This window comes from Frieseomelitta varia, unplaced genomic scaffold, assembly GCF_011392965.1.
Source record: "Frieseomelitta varia isolate USP_RPSP 00005682 unplaced genomic scaffold, Fvar_1.2 scaffold_315, whole genome shotgun sequence".
Classification (NCBI taxonomy): domain Eukaryota; kingdom Metazoa; phylum Arthropoda; class Insecta; order Hymenoptera; family Apidae; genus Frieseomelitta; species Frieseomelitta varia.
This window is the reverse complement of record NW_025110052.1, coordinates 186,000-201,521: the sequence shown is the minus strand read 5'-3', so window position 1 is coordinate 201,521 and position 15,522 is coordinate 186,000. Positions and strand designations below refer to the sequence as shown.

At 32.0% G+C, this 15,522-nt stretch overlaps 1 protein-coding gene, 1 long non-coding RNA gene and 2 other non-coding genes across 4 annotated transcripts; 2 read left to right on the top strand and 2 right to left on the bottom strand.

Moving 5' to 3' along the window:
* Positions 1-9,593: 9,593 nt before the first annotated feature.
* LOC122529946 lies at positions 9,594-13,774 on the bottom strand. Its single transcript, XR_006306877.1, has 3 exons — positions 13,476-13,774; positions 11,741-11,856; positions 9,594-10,199 (listed from the first exon to the last, which is right to left on the bottom strand). It is a non-coding gene; the product is annotated as an uncharacterized LOC122529946 (long non-coding RNA).
* Trnay-gua lies at positions 11,740-11,835 on the top strand. Its single transcript has 2 exons — positions 11,740-11,776; positions 11,800-11,835. It is a non-coding gene; the product is annotated as a tRNA-Tyr (tRNA).
* Trnar-ucg lies at positions 12,877-12,949 on the bottom strand. The gene has a single exon. It is a non-coding gene; the product is annotated as a tRNA-Arg (tRNA).
* Positions 13,775-13,934: 160 nt separating the features above from the next.
* LOC122529945 (COMM domain-containing protein 5-like) lies at positions 13,935-15,342 on the top strand. The gene is made up of 4 exons (XM_043656505.1): positions 13,935-14,434; positions 14,517-14,709; positions 14,785-14,931; positions 15,010-15,342. The coding sequence occupies exons 1-4, from the start codon at positions 14,338-14,340 to the stop codon at positions 15,191-15,193; spliced, it is 621 nt and encodes a 206-aa protein (XP_043512440.1). The 5' UTR covers positions 13,935-14,337; the 3' UTR covers positions 15,194-15,342.
* Positions 15,343-15,522: the final 180 nt, after the last annotated feature.

Sequence of the window (15,522 nt, the reverse complement as noted above, 5' to 3'; positions counted from 1 at the left end):
ACTGTTAAGACATTAGAGATACGAATCTTATTTTTGGAGTGCAAAACACTCCGACTAATATTTACTAGTAATTGTTAGAAATTAAATTTATCTTGCTTTCTTTTTGCTATAGATGAAATCTGTATTGTATTTAATTTTTTTTCTAAGAAAAATAATCAATGTACTTCTTTCAATTTAATAATCTAGACTATAAGGAATTAAATTTCTTATTCTTTCCAATTTCTACTAACAAGAACTCTTTTTTTAATAACCTCATTTCCTTGATATCTCATTTTCTTTCCTCAATCATTCTTCGCTTCTTCCTCGACCTATTCTTACACACTGCCATATCAAGAGTCTAATATGATATTCTTTACACTTCTCCATAAAGCTACAATTTCTGAATCTATTTATAACACATCTTTCTTTTATTTTTAGAGACAAGCATAACATTGGTAAAGGTATTTCAAAAGATTGTTCTATTGTAAGATAATTACAACTGTGATCAAAGCAGAAAAGCAAACAATAAAAGACGATGTAATTACAATCACCTATTTTCCTTTATGTCTCATTTTTCGAAAAACTGAATTCGTCATATCAGTCGTAGAAAATTGACAACTTAACTTCAGCGAAGGAAAAATAGGAAATTAGAAAAATACAATTGCAAAGAAAATAAAAATGCAACTCATTTATACTTTACGATTGAAACAATCAGATTTGAAAATCAGATTGTTAAAGACTGAACGATTGAATACGGCTCACGTCGAGCTTCTGTCACGAATCGTGCTTGTTTTACTAGCAACGGCATCAACTCTCATCTAAATATCGCATCTTATTATTCTACTTAAGCCTCGAGCTCTAACTCGAGATTTAATCAATACACGAAGACAACACTTTTCTAACTTCTTATTCAAGACTTGGTCGTGAATCATTGTTTTGTAATCTAGATTTACACAGCTTCAATTGTCATTCAATCTCAATTTCATTCTTCGTCAATTGAGCATTACGCACAATAAACAATACACGAGTATCATTCTGTTATTATTTTTAATTTTCTTACTCTATATTTATATATGTATATAATATTACTACTGTCAACTAATATTATATAGTATAATATTGCAATATCACTGTTTTCAATTTTCTTATTGCAAACTTTCTAACAAAATTACATCGCTTTTCCAAATACTTTGATATTTTCCCATGCTATACAATACTATTTCTTCGTGAAAGTGATCGACAAAGGGTGCATTTGAAATTCATAAATTCCTCCGCGTCTCCGTTAACTGGATCACGAAGAAGTTGATCTCACCGTGGTAAGGATTAAAGGGCAGAATTTGTCGGAATTTGCATTTTTATCGGGTGAGCCTTGGTTGTTTATGGTTCCATGTCGCATGATCGAATGAATAATTAAACGTACCGCGGCCTGATCGAAGAGAACTCGACTACACATTGATATTTATATCTGAATTGCAACTATTTTTATCTACGAAAATTATATCATTTTCTACGTTCAAATTTCACAAATCATTATTGATGATAATAGTATTATCAAGAGCCTTTTTAACCTGAAAACAATAAAGTCGATTTATACTTTTCCATACCAAAAATGGAAATGGTTTTTTCCTATGTGCAACAATTTTTTTAAATAAATTTTTAAATAAAAAAATACAGATCATACATAAATGGTTCCACGGATGCAGTATCATAGAATTTTTCTATCTCAACCTCCTTCGCATATCAAATTTTAACCCGACTGGGATTTTCTCTCAAACATTCAACCATTTTATTACTGTTTATTCCACCTGAGATTCCTTGATCAGGCTATTTACATGGAATGATAAAATTCAGCGTGCCGCGATACCGAATTTGTTTGCTCATTTTGAAAAGCGCGCGTCGCGGTGCCCCTAATCGTGTAACTCGACGGCCCGCGTGCTCGGAGAGAGAGCACGACGCGAATACTTTTAACGAAGTGGATTTCCCGCGCGTATCCTACCGGATGTAGACACTTGCCGGCGTATAAATAATAAATACGAAATGCACGGGAGACTCTGGCTAGACGCGGTAGGGTCTTCACCCCACGACATCGAGGGTTGTCGAGATAAGGAACGAGCCAGGCCAGACAAACCGACGCCGTAACGACGCTCACCGCCGCCCAGCGTCGAAAACACAACGCAACTGTAATTGCTCGAATTACGTGATAGTTACACGATTGTTAATTATATATAAGCATTGGTTAATTACCAGTCTTCTTTCTTCGATTACATAAAACCACACAAGGCACAAGTGGATACACACAAGTAGCTTCAATGCTTCCGACTGAAGTTTTACAGCTCGCGTTATCACTCGACGTGAATTATAATGCTTCTTGAAAATTGAATGTCACGGCTTTAAATGTCAAATGGTTAAAAGTGGGAGATTAATAAAAATATTCTCCTTATCAATACCTCCCACTCTCACCTAATAAAAAGCTTCGGGGGGGGGTTCAGTTTATTGCAAGAGTGAATAACGCTCCGTAAAATTTCGGATAAACGATTTTTACCTCGACGAGAATACTATTGAAAATTTCACGAATTTTCTATGTACTGTGTATGTAGCGAATTATACAGATTGCATCTGTGTCCGCATTACGTTGCAGACGTAAGACGATCGTGCGTATTTTCAAATGCGATTGAACTGAGAAAGCTGGTTGTTTATAAGGAACGAAGAGTCACTATGAGCTTAATAATATATTTAAAAATACATAAGAACAAGGCACGAGAAAACGAAAAAAAAAAAAAAAAAATGGATCGAAGGTTCGTTGTGCAAGTACCATGGAGATATTCACGTTATCTTCCACTTTGTGAACAAATGTGAAATATAAACATACAATATAAACATACATGTGCATTAAGATAAAGAGAAAAAATATATAACGTGATTGTAAGAATTGTAAAAACGAAGATAAGAGAATAACAGCAATGAATAATGAGTTAGATTATTTGTAAATCGCCAGATAAATTGGAAAATAATCCGAAGGTTAAACCCTTGTTTAAAGTTGGAGTAAATTACATTACAATCGTATTTTAAGATAATTAAAGATTGCTACGTTAGATATCATTAAGCCCTTCTTTTCTTTAGCACTTTTCAATTTGCTTGTATTGCAAACTGATGTCCAAAATAATTAAGATATCATTCGATCGATTTCAGTTGATATTCAGGGTTCTTTAATTTTAAAAAATTAGCAAATACATCGGTAAATTGAACACGGGAAAACGTTCGCATTGCTGTTAATTAATTCGCTCTCTTCGAACACCAACTAATTGTTTTAAACGGTGTACATTTATCGCGGTGGTTATATACAGAGTGATCTATTAAATAGAAACCAGCTTAATACCGGTCGCCACAATTGATGTCGCAAATTAACAATCGGTAAGTGATTTTAAAGGACGAATGTGACGCAAGAAAAAGTTTCACTCACGAAGGTAATTTTTCCTCCGAGTCACGGTTTCCCTTAATCGCAATGTGCATTTGTAGTTCGTACAATTAAACTTGAAACTTTCATCCAAAATAGTGAATCACTCTATACAACTAATAAAGTTACATTAACTGACATTTTAAAGGCTTTTGCCCAATAGAGAACCGACTTACGACTATCAAATTTAACCCCTTGCGCTGGCAACTGGATCGCGGACCATAACGAGTGACCGAACCGTACACAATAATTCGCCGCTTTCTTTTTGAACTCGTCGGTACGATATCACTGGATAGAAATTGTTGGGAAGTAATAAGCTTATTATTTGTTTTGTTTTATTTAAATATACTTGAAACTGAGAAAATGTTGCAATTTGGGACAAAAAATTCTCGACGTGCGTGGCAAGGGTTCATTCTGTTCGTCAGAAGAAGTAAAACTTTGCAACAAAGGAAAAAAATAACAGGATTTAACAGCGGCGAGACAGGGGAAGACGAACAAGCCTGCACGTAAGCATACGATCTCGAAGCACTACAAAAACCTTAGGAGATTACTTGTTGCAGTGCACTCATCATACATGTATCCAGGATTTAATCGTATTCTGACGAAAGTCAGGGAATGTAAGCTACAGACACCGTGGAAGAAGAATCATGCAATCTCCATACTATTCTAACAAAAGCAGACACCACCAACCATCATTAATTCAATGTAAATAAGGAATCGAAAATTTCACATGATTAAATTTAAAATTACAAATAAGTTACTAAGCAAAATATTTTACTTCCATCACAGTTATTCTCAACCGTAGATATTTTCCGCCAGCAATTATCTAATTAAGTCACATGAGAAATAATTCAAAAAATAAAAATATTCTTTCTAATTCTACTTCTAAAGGAAAAAAGTTCACGAGCGAATTTTCTGAGAAGTTGATCGTTATGAATTTCATTTTTTATGGTCATTAGGGTATTATGAAAGCTTTGTGATTCTACTTGTTCGCTGTGTTCCCTGCGGAACTCATTTGTCCGACTTTAGTCGTCGTCTTCTATTACTTTGCGTTCTTGTCGTGCAATTCTTAACGTTGTGCGATAAAAAATTGAAATATCGGACCAGAAGAAGAATACTTCATCTGAAGGTCGAATCTTCATTATCAATTTCGTGGACAAAAATAACAAATGACTGTTCTGCTTCATCGAGAAGACTTAAACATATTTTTCATACTAATTTGTTAGTCTTAATCTGACCTGTCAATTGTTATTATTATTCGTTTATTTGCGTTAGCCGATAACGATAAACAGAAATTTTATTGATATGCATTTCCTTGAAATGATAATATTTGAAGATTATACAAAAGAAACGTGATAAATCTATATTTGCTGACAATCAATTATTTCAGTTATTTTCCATAAAACACATTTATTCATTATCTTTTCATCAAATAAGAAATTCATTATCTTCTTTCAAATCATGAATGGTAGATAATAAATGGTAAAGAATAAATTTAAAACTTGATCAATTACAAAGAGTAATAGTTATAAGGATTACAAAACATTCGACGAGAATGATGATTCGACCTCCGAGGGTTAAAGAAATGAAATTTCTTATTTCAATCGACATTATCAACTGCACGCTTGGTACTCTTGTCTACCTTACTGGCGAGAAAAGAGGCCATAAAGAAGCCATAAAGCACAATTGCCTGATGTCAGGGGAGAGGAATTCCGATTCGTCAAAAGCTAAGAAACGTCGTTTCCTTCCGAATAATCTAACACCCCTGCCGACTGGTGTTCCATGCGCCACACGGTGGGATATTTGCATCGAAAAGCTGGCCAAAAGTCGGGCTTAAAAATTGGTTCGCAATATTCCTGAGCTTAAAAAAAAAAAAGTTCAATATATCTTCTTATTGAAGAACTCAGGGCAACTACGACTTTAAATACAATCTTTCAAAAATTTCAGCGAATTGATCACGCGAAAAAATCTGGAAACTTTAAAAATCTGGCAATTTTATAATCTAAATATCTCGTTTGCAAAGCCTACGTTTACGATATCAAAAAGAAAACCAGCATTAGAATTCCAAATGCACTCTTCCTTACGATTTATGGGATCCAAACCAAAAAAGATTAATAAATTACCCATCGATATTTTTTGCTTGTCACTTTGGTTGTCATCACATTGTTACACGTTTTCGGGGAATACTTTGTAGTGTATGCGATATCGATTTAGAAGACGTAGAACGGAAAGCTTTAGAGATACCTCGTTGTACATATGTATACCAAGATCACAAAAAAAAACACGATAAGTATATTTTGATGATGATTTTCTGACTTTAATGCCACTGTCATCAAGAAGGTTGACACGACACAATTGAAAATGAGAGCAACTGATAAATTGACAAAGAACCAAAGACATGACCATTAAGATAAAATATTTTAATATCTTCAATGTTGTGATGTTAATTTAACGATCGATAGATTGAAAACTTTGAAGAAAATGAAAGGACATGAGTTTGGCTCAAAAATATTTTGTTAGTAGATGACAACATATTGAATCTTAAAACTGCTGAAATAAAATGTACGACTTATCGTGTTCTTCTCCCATAACCTTCACACATGCACATACGTAAATACAGTTGCTCACGAAAATATTCAACTTTTACACTTGTAAAAAGTTGCTTACTCTTTTATAACATACATTATAAATAATTACAAATTTATACATTATAAATAATTATAAATTTTTTTTTAATTTTATATATATTTTTTAAATCTTATATATGTTGTAAATAATTATAAATATATTACGTATGTTACGGAGAGACATCTTGAAAATTTTATTAATATATATATGTCTACAGACTACGTCTATATTATTATACAAATATATATAGTATGTACGTTTTTAAATCGACTTTGAATCATGATAGTCGTGTGTCATTCAGGTGCTCACGATATTTCAAAATGTTCCATTTATAACACGAAAAAGTTCTTTGTAGTAAATTAGCAAATATTTCCGTGAGACAGTGTATAATCACGATCACAGAATTTTCATGTGTTGCTCTCGTGACCGTTTCTTTCCTTTCGCGTTCTCGTCCTTTTCACCAGTCGCATGAGAGAGAGAAAGAGAGGGGAGAGAGAGAGTAACCCAACGTCAAGTCAGGTCTATCGACCGGAGGAGAATCAGAGGGCGGAAGAGGGTCAGAGACGCGAAATCACACTAGAACGAAAATTCCGTCCAATTACCGTTCCTGTAATTCGCGTACGATGTCGACACACACGATGTCATACGTTTGCACACCGAGAGTATCTGGTTACACGAGACGCGTCACTTTTTGTTCGAGCGGTCAACGATATCTAATTCATTTAGGGCGCATTTAAAGCAATTATTACTTTTGCACTGGTACGCAGAGGTCGCTAAACATCGTATTACATCCTCGTGGTAATAATGCCCTCGATCGGAGGTAACACGTTCTTTAATCTGTTTCCATCTTACGGTACGTATTGTTGCTGTTCGATCGGGAAAACTGGGATCGGTTTTCACTTGGAAGTCAATGGATCGTTGAAGGTGAACGTGACGGTTCGTCTCTTGCACCAGTATCCACAAAGTAATGGCTGAAATTGATCTATCGTGAAGCCTCGTTTTTCGTACGAATTGCTCGACTCACTTTTCTCTCACCCCGCGTTCCCGACATCTTTTGTAACCGAGAAAAAAATTTACGACCACGCGTAAATATTATTTCGATGAGATCGAAAGAACGCAGAATTTAAATTAAGTCTACGACTTATTTCGTTGGTAGTCAAATTTCTTTGGTGAACTGATGCACGATAACGTCGCCGATGCAGTACTACATCAAAGGCATGTTTCTCGATGCAACGTTCGGACGGAGGAGAGTTCATGTCCCTCTGCGTTGCGAGACGTGTCGAAACGGACAGTTACCCGAAATACACGCGCACGTACCAACGAACGAGAGCGATGAATATAACCGAACCGAATAAACAAAAGAATATCATAAACGAATAGAATAGAAAAATAATAAAACCGCTAAAAATAATGAACGATTGAGAATATGTATGTAGCACGTATTGAGTACGTATTAAAAACATATATATAAAGAAAATATATGTAAACTATGATGAATAAGGTTAATACACGGAGAAAAAAAAATTAATAGGCAAGGTGGAGAAGCTACGTTCTGCCCCTGTTATCTTTCTTCTCTCTCGTTCAATCATAGCTCGTTCTCTCTTTCTTTCTCTCCCTCTCTCTCTCTCTCTCTCTCTCTCCCTCTCTCACAGCTCCCGCTTTACTCTTCGTGAAAATCGATTCGCTACCGGCCCGGACAGCAGACACGTCGAACGTGTACTGAAAAAAATGTTTCCCACAACGAAACGTTACCTTATTGCCGCTTGTATCAAACCAGTGACCCTCGTCGATCTCCACGATACGAATCACAAAAACTCTTCGACCGGCATAACCAGTTTTCGCTCTGCTATCGTTATGTTACGGCTACGAACTTCGCTGGAACACTGAAAGCGCGACCGTTCTGTACTACATGAAGGCAAAATTGAACAATATCGCGATTTAAACAACCGCCAGTACGAAGAAATGAAAGAGAGTCACGACCAAACACACCCTCTATACACACCCGTCGGCCGACGACGCCAGACTGCGCGAGAGCGCCACCTTTCTTGCCTGTTCTCCTCCATCCCCACCTTTGGTATCGCTCCGTGCTCGCTGTTTCGCTCTTTCCTCGAATTATTATCGCTTGCTTTATTCTTTTCTTCTTCTCGCCACCCCTTGTTCTATTATAATTTCTTCGTATTTTGATATTTATAAATTTGTTGTTACTTGTTTATACCACATTTTCGTATATTACGTTTTTCGAAGAAGTCTTTAATTTTTGTTCTATTACTTTCCAACATATATCTTATATATACGTATAGTTAAAGTAAGCGAAATTAGCTTACAATTTAAAATTGATTGTAGAATCAGCTTCTGAGTCTTTTTACACAGTTTAATGAATATTATTGTAAAAGTGAAATTTTACAAATTGGCAACATTAATAAATTAATAAATTACACGCGCAATTTAAAATTTATAAATCTATAACTGTTAGTTGATCTTTCTGTTCGATGTAAAATTATAAAGGAGAATCAATAACTTGCCGATTCAATAATATTGCTATTTGGTAAATTATTTTACACTGATGTGTTATATGTATAAAATAAACAAATATGTCAGATATGTGTATCTCGCTTCTACTTTTTCTCCAATGAAAAAAAGAGATACTTGGGTCTTCCTATGAACCTCTCTCCAATGGCTATCTTGTTAAGTGATCAGTTAACGAAATAACGTGACAACTGTATTTTGTCATTACTTTTTTCCCCGTTACGTTTTTCGATATTGTATTGTATATTTTTTTGTTTCAACGCATTTGCCTTGTTCTTTCAATTTCTAATAATGTTTTCGTGGCACGCGATCTATTTCTCTCTATTTTTATCGTCTCCATTCGCCTTTCTCTCGCTTCGCACCCTGTTTCTAGTCCACGAACCCTGTCTCAATTCACGCATGCGCGAAACATGGAACTATGGTTGCAAATAGGCCCGCGTCTGCGTTCTTCTAATGTTGTCTGTCTTTCCGTTTCTTTCTTTATTCTTTCTCCCCATTCGTTTGAAACTGTTCGTTAAAGTTAGCGTGATCCAAAAGAAATTATCCGTTCGTACCACCCTTCTATAGCGAAAACACAATATGTCCGTGTGCCGACGTCAGCCGGCAAATGACAACATACATCCCCATCCTCGTATCATTATTGTCGAGGGAAACATAACCGCATGGGGATAAATTGTGTACCTCCGTATAAAATAATGTTTGTCCCATATCCAAAAATATAAAAAATTGATATTCATATAAATAAGAAAATTGATACATATAAATGAAGAATTAACCTTACTTTGATATGAAATTATTATCTTACACAATCCTTGATGCTGTAGTATTTTCTTGTTATGCAATGCAGGATTTAAAAAGTTAAAATAAATTGCTGAAACCATAAAAACCGAGTTTAGCATAACTATAAATAAAAATTACATTTATTACTATAAATAAAAATTACTTTAAGTGGAATTACTACCTTGTACAATCCTTAATATCATAATATATTTTTATTAAGGGAGAGTAACCTAGAATTTAATAATAAATTTAGAATGAATTTTTCTATATATAATTATTATAAATCCTCAAAACTAGATGATGTTCATTAAAGGTTAATTAATGATACTAAAGATCACAATCGAAAAGAATATCGATCTACCGATAGAAATCATTAATGTGAGAGAAAATGCATAACACACGTTCTCACGGTTTTCATGCCATATGTTACTTCTACATATAATAGTTATCAACACGCAGTTACGTTTATGTAAATTCAAACTTACAATTAGATTCGTAAATTACGAATATATAATGTTACTTAATAACGGCCAATATTACAATCGCACTGTATGAGAAGAACACTTGTTTCAAAAGACAAATTATGATCGATATTTGTCAGTATTCATACGTATATATGTTCAAGTGTTTTTGCATTGTTGAATTGTAAATACATCGAACGAATCTTTAGAACGAATTCCACTGCAGCTATAATGAATATTTACTTCCAAAGCGTAATCTACTATATTACTAATATATTGTAGTCCTTATAGTCTTCTCCCATTGAAAATTTTGCATTTCAATAGTTAAACACCTAGCTCTTGTTATTTATCATATTATATTTATCATATTCCTGAAATAAAAATTATAGATATGAAATAAATAATAATAATATAAATATAGATATATTCAATATTTTATGAAATAAAATACGTTTAATAATATATATGTATCTTTTAATTTTTAAATAAGAAATTTCCACTTCATGAAAATAATTTTCTACCAGAGAAAGATAGAATGACAATCGGAAAATGGATTGGAAATGGTGATTGGAAAGCTGGAAATCACAAAATGGTCATAACAACGTGCCACGAATGAATAGATAAAACGAAATCGAAAGAAAGGATCGTTCAAAGGACGACTGACACTTAGGTGTGGCCTCGTCGAAATAGATTTACTAAGTTCTGATTAGAAAAACGGCACTCCCAGAAACATTAAAAGTCAAATCGATATCAACGACCTCATTGATTTCAAAATTAAATATCTTTAGATATTTTGATATACTTTGAATTTATTGTATACTTAAAACTTTCTTATCTATTACATATTTCCAACTTATTTTACTTTTTAATTTATTTTACATTTCAGTAACTTTGACATTTTCGTGAAATAAATGAATACTATATATTTGAATACTATTTAGTTATTCTTTAAAACAATAATCGAAAAATAAAGGTAGAATAATCGAATGTCAATTATCAAACCACTAATGAGTAGTAGAAAAATAATTTCCTGTAGATTATCATATGTTATCGCTTGCCACAATTAAATGGCAATTTGCTAATTGGTTGCTAGTAATTAAATTAACATTCATACTCATCGATATTTTAACTACTTGACAAGGAAATCCAGATCAATCGATGGAATATTAAAAATGACCATGAATAATATTGTATTAATTTTAATAATTAAACTTTACTAACCAGAAAGTTTACTTATATAATCATTTTTTGCAATATCCTTATTAAGAAAGGAAATAATACTTTCATTACAACCCATACATTACAACCCAGCTCTTGATTTTGAATTTTCTTTCGCTAAAATTTTTCGTAAACATTACATAACCTGTAATCGTAACTCGATTATTTTTGAAATCATTAATGTAACTAAAGTCATAAAATATTTATGTAATGTAAATGAAATAATATTTCGAAAAAATACTTTCGCTCTTTAATTCGTAATAATATCAGGACATACGAAAACTACTTCATTTCGTCTGTAATATATCGATTCCTCTATCTTTCTTTACTGAATAAAATGTTTCACGTTCCTAAACCCACCAAGGAACTTAAAATTAATTTCATAATAGAGAAAGAAAAATTAAATATTACATCTTTTCATATTAATTTTTAGTAAAAGTGTGTCAGTTACTCTTTGTTTTATTTAAAAAATTATTTTTAGATTCTATCTGAAATAGTTTCTTATTCAAAAAATTTAAAAGTTTTTATTATATTAAAGTTAAATCCTATATCTGTAATTGTCTTTAACATTTAAGTGTTACAAGAACATTAATTATAAAATATTTTATATAAATAATTCAAAAATAAACAAGTAGCAAAATTTATACTCTACTTGACATATTTCTATTTCATTGGTAAACAAAAATCGTAAAACCTTCGATAGCTCAGTTGGTAGAGCGGTGGACTGTAGTTGGCTTATTTAAAATCGTGGACATCCATAGGTCGCTGGTTCAAATCCGGCTCGAAGGAAATTTCTTTTTTTATTTTTTTCTAGTACAAATACATATAAGTTTGTAGTACAAAATTAACAGAAATATGCATTTTTATAAATAAAATAAAATAATTCTCACGATGGTTTTAGAAATATGTATTTCTTTCTACACAAATATACAGAGTGTTTCGTAACTTGTGGAACCTACTTCGGGAGCTGATTGTACGCCTAAAAATAATGAAAAAAAGTCATATAAATATATGTCCTATCTGTCTTCATTTATATGAGATATAATGAATTTTATAAACAGAGCAAACTCTCTGTCCGGCCTCTCTTTCCATAGACCGCAATAGTAAGCAAGAATTCGCACTGCTTACAAATAATACTTACTTGATATAATTGGGATGAAGAAAAGCCACATGTTATTGTGCATTCAAGACATCAACACCAGTTTAGTTTAAACGTATGGGCAGGAGTAATTGATAAATTTTTAATTGGACCTTTTTTTCTTGATGGAAAACTAACAGGCACAAAATACGTTGATTTTTTGAGCACGCGTTTACACGAAATATTAGAAGAAGTTCCAGTCGATATTAGACTTCGTATGCGGTTTATGCATGATGGAGCATCGCCGCATTTTAACCGAGTGGCTAATTTTTAAATCGACACTTTGCAAATAAATGAATTGGTCGTGGAGGTCCTATTGCATGGCCTGCTCGTTCTCCGGATTTGAATCCATTAGATTTTCATTTGTGGGGACATTTAAAATCTATTGTATACGCAACATCGATTGAAAATGCTGAAATACTACGAAACAGANATATATTTATATGACTTTTTTTCATTATTTTTAGGCGTACAATCAGCTCCCGAAGTGGGTCCCACAAGTTACGAAACACCCTGTATATAAACGCATTTAAGCGGGTCTGGCGCTTACCGTCAGTCCACATACTATGTCTTAAAATGGATTTGGTTCTAAGTGTTAAAGTTAGTATGTGTATATATAAAGAAATCAAATGTTAGATATTGTGTATAATTATAAAAAGTACTGAACGAAAAGAAAAAAATTTTACTTCTCTCGACCGTGACAGGACTCGAACCTGCAATCTTCGGATCCGAAGTCCGACGCCTTATCCATTAGGCCACACGGTCTGTTATATGAAAGTAACCAAACATTTTATATCACTATACCTTATATATAATAGAATTTATAATTACAAAACTTAATAACATATCTTCTATTTCGTACACGTAATATAAATAAAATTGAAAACTTATATCATACTTTCTTCGTTTCAATATGTGCCAATAACAATTTTCTGATAATAATTGTAAAGTATCATAATTGTAAAAATTATATTATGAACATCTATAAAATAAATATTTTTATCCTACAATAACATCCTATAAGCAAGTCAAACCACTGACTAAGGAACTGACATAATTACGCGCGTTTCCGAACGTTCGACTGCTTTCGGACGATTTCGACTGTTAACACGAATCATTGCACGTCTGCGCAAAAGTCTGTATTGCTAGATACCTTGTAAATTTGAAAAGTTAAACAGATGAAGTATTAAAAGCGAACGTATTCATATAAAATACAAATCATCGCCTTTGTAATTCAATTATTCTTACATGTAAAAATATGCAGATTAATAATACTATTTTATTGTAATACCTTTGAAATTTTAACTGTTGCGTCATTCATTCGCCATATCTATTTTCAAATCTTCAGTACAAATTGAACTTTATAGGTTATCTATAGGTTATTAAACTAATATCAATTCTACTAGTTAGAATTTTATTTATTTTTTTATGTTAATCTGAAAGCAATGTTAAAACTTAACATTCTTATCAATAATTGAAATACTACAAATTACTATTGGAATGCTCATGTACCAATATCCTATGCAGTCACTTCTTTGTATTACATAGTATAAATCTGTCCTTGTTTGACACTATTGCGGTCCTTGTCTACGATGGAACTGCCATCTAGCCATCTTTCACCTACAACTAGAACTAAAAGGTTAAAAATGAAAAATCCAATAGATGGCAGCAAAATGCTTTTCCTGTTAGATAGTTTTGCTGGTCTTCAATAGATTGCAGTATCTGTCTTGTTCGTGAACAAAGAGCGCTATAATATGTGACAAGAACAGATTTACATTGTATGACAGACAAGGAGCTCACTAATGTGCGATAAAGACAGCAATTGATTTCAATTCTATTATCTTATCGTTAATTTCAGTGTTAAAGTTTTATTGACGAAAAAAATTAATTAAGGAACAAACTTTTGCAATTGTATCTCCATCCCCTTCTTCATCTCTTTATTATCTATGTCTAATCAAATAATGTTGTTTGTATAACATTGATGAAACACAGTTTTGTGTTGCATATATTGTATTCATGATCTACTAAATCGTATTAATAATATGAAATAAATTATCATTAAATTTAATAGCAAATTTGACAAAATAGTAATACTTTATTGATAATATTACACATTTTATAGAAATGGTGTAAATACTAGAATCAGAATAAAAATGACAACTTTTCAAACTCAACTTTTATATGCTTTAGGAAGTAAAATAAAAGTTCTGTCAGAGTTAAAGAAAGTGTTTGTTCGTCCTTTGATACAAAGTAAGTGTTAATATTATGTACTATGTATAAGTATTTTAATTATTTAGGTTTTTTAAAAAAATAATTGCAATTTTACTTACAGTTGCTGTAAAAACAATAAATCAAGAATACATAGAAGAAGGCATATTAGATAGAATAAGTCAAAAATACAATATACCAGATGAAACTGTGGATGAATATTATTCAGTCATTTTTACAATATTAAAGATACATTTAGGCACATTATCACAAAATATAAAACCTGCAGAATTTAAACAAACATTAGAGGAATTAAAGTATGTGTTTTATCAGTGTTATGCATTATTTCATCATTTTTCAATTTTGTAGCAAATGTAATAATATTTTTACAGATTATCATCAGAATGTATTGATGATTTATCTACAGTTGTATATGGTCAGAAGCGACCAGAATTAATATTAGGATTAATACAGAAAACAAAATTTTATCCGCATCTAATAGGTTGCAAGTGGCGTATTGATATTACTATTTCATCTAGGTATTATATGTTTCTAGTAAATTAGGAATTTTGTAACATTTCATACGTATAATACAAAAATGTTGTAAATGTTTTTAGCATATTGAACAGAGTCTTGGAACCACATATTATAATGGAATGGATATTTAATAATGGAAAGCATCAAATATTTGAATTGTCATTATCAAAATTTCACCAACTGAGACATGCTATAGCAACTATACTTGTTGATATGCAAAAGATTGAGAAACAATGTGCTTCAAAAAATATTCTGTGTAGTTGATGGTACAAAAATACCAATATACATTATATATGTTTTTCATTGTAACCTTGTGCAATATTGTATTACAAATAACAAATAAGATGTAAAATATTCTTTGTACAACATTACATGTAATAACATAAAGAATTAATAAAATCAACAGACTTTTCTACATTGCTTTATTTTAAAGACCAATACAAATTTAAATAAAACAGTTTACAAATTATATTGTGTTATATACTTTTAATTTCTATATTATTTTCACCTCTTTAAATTAAAAAGATATAGTTAATATCCTGATAGCACTAATAATTTTTATATATTATGTACGATAAGAATAATACATCGCT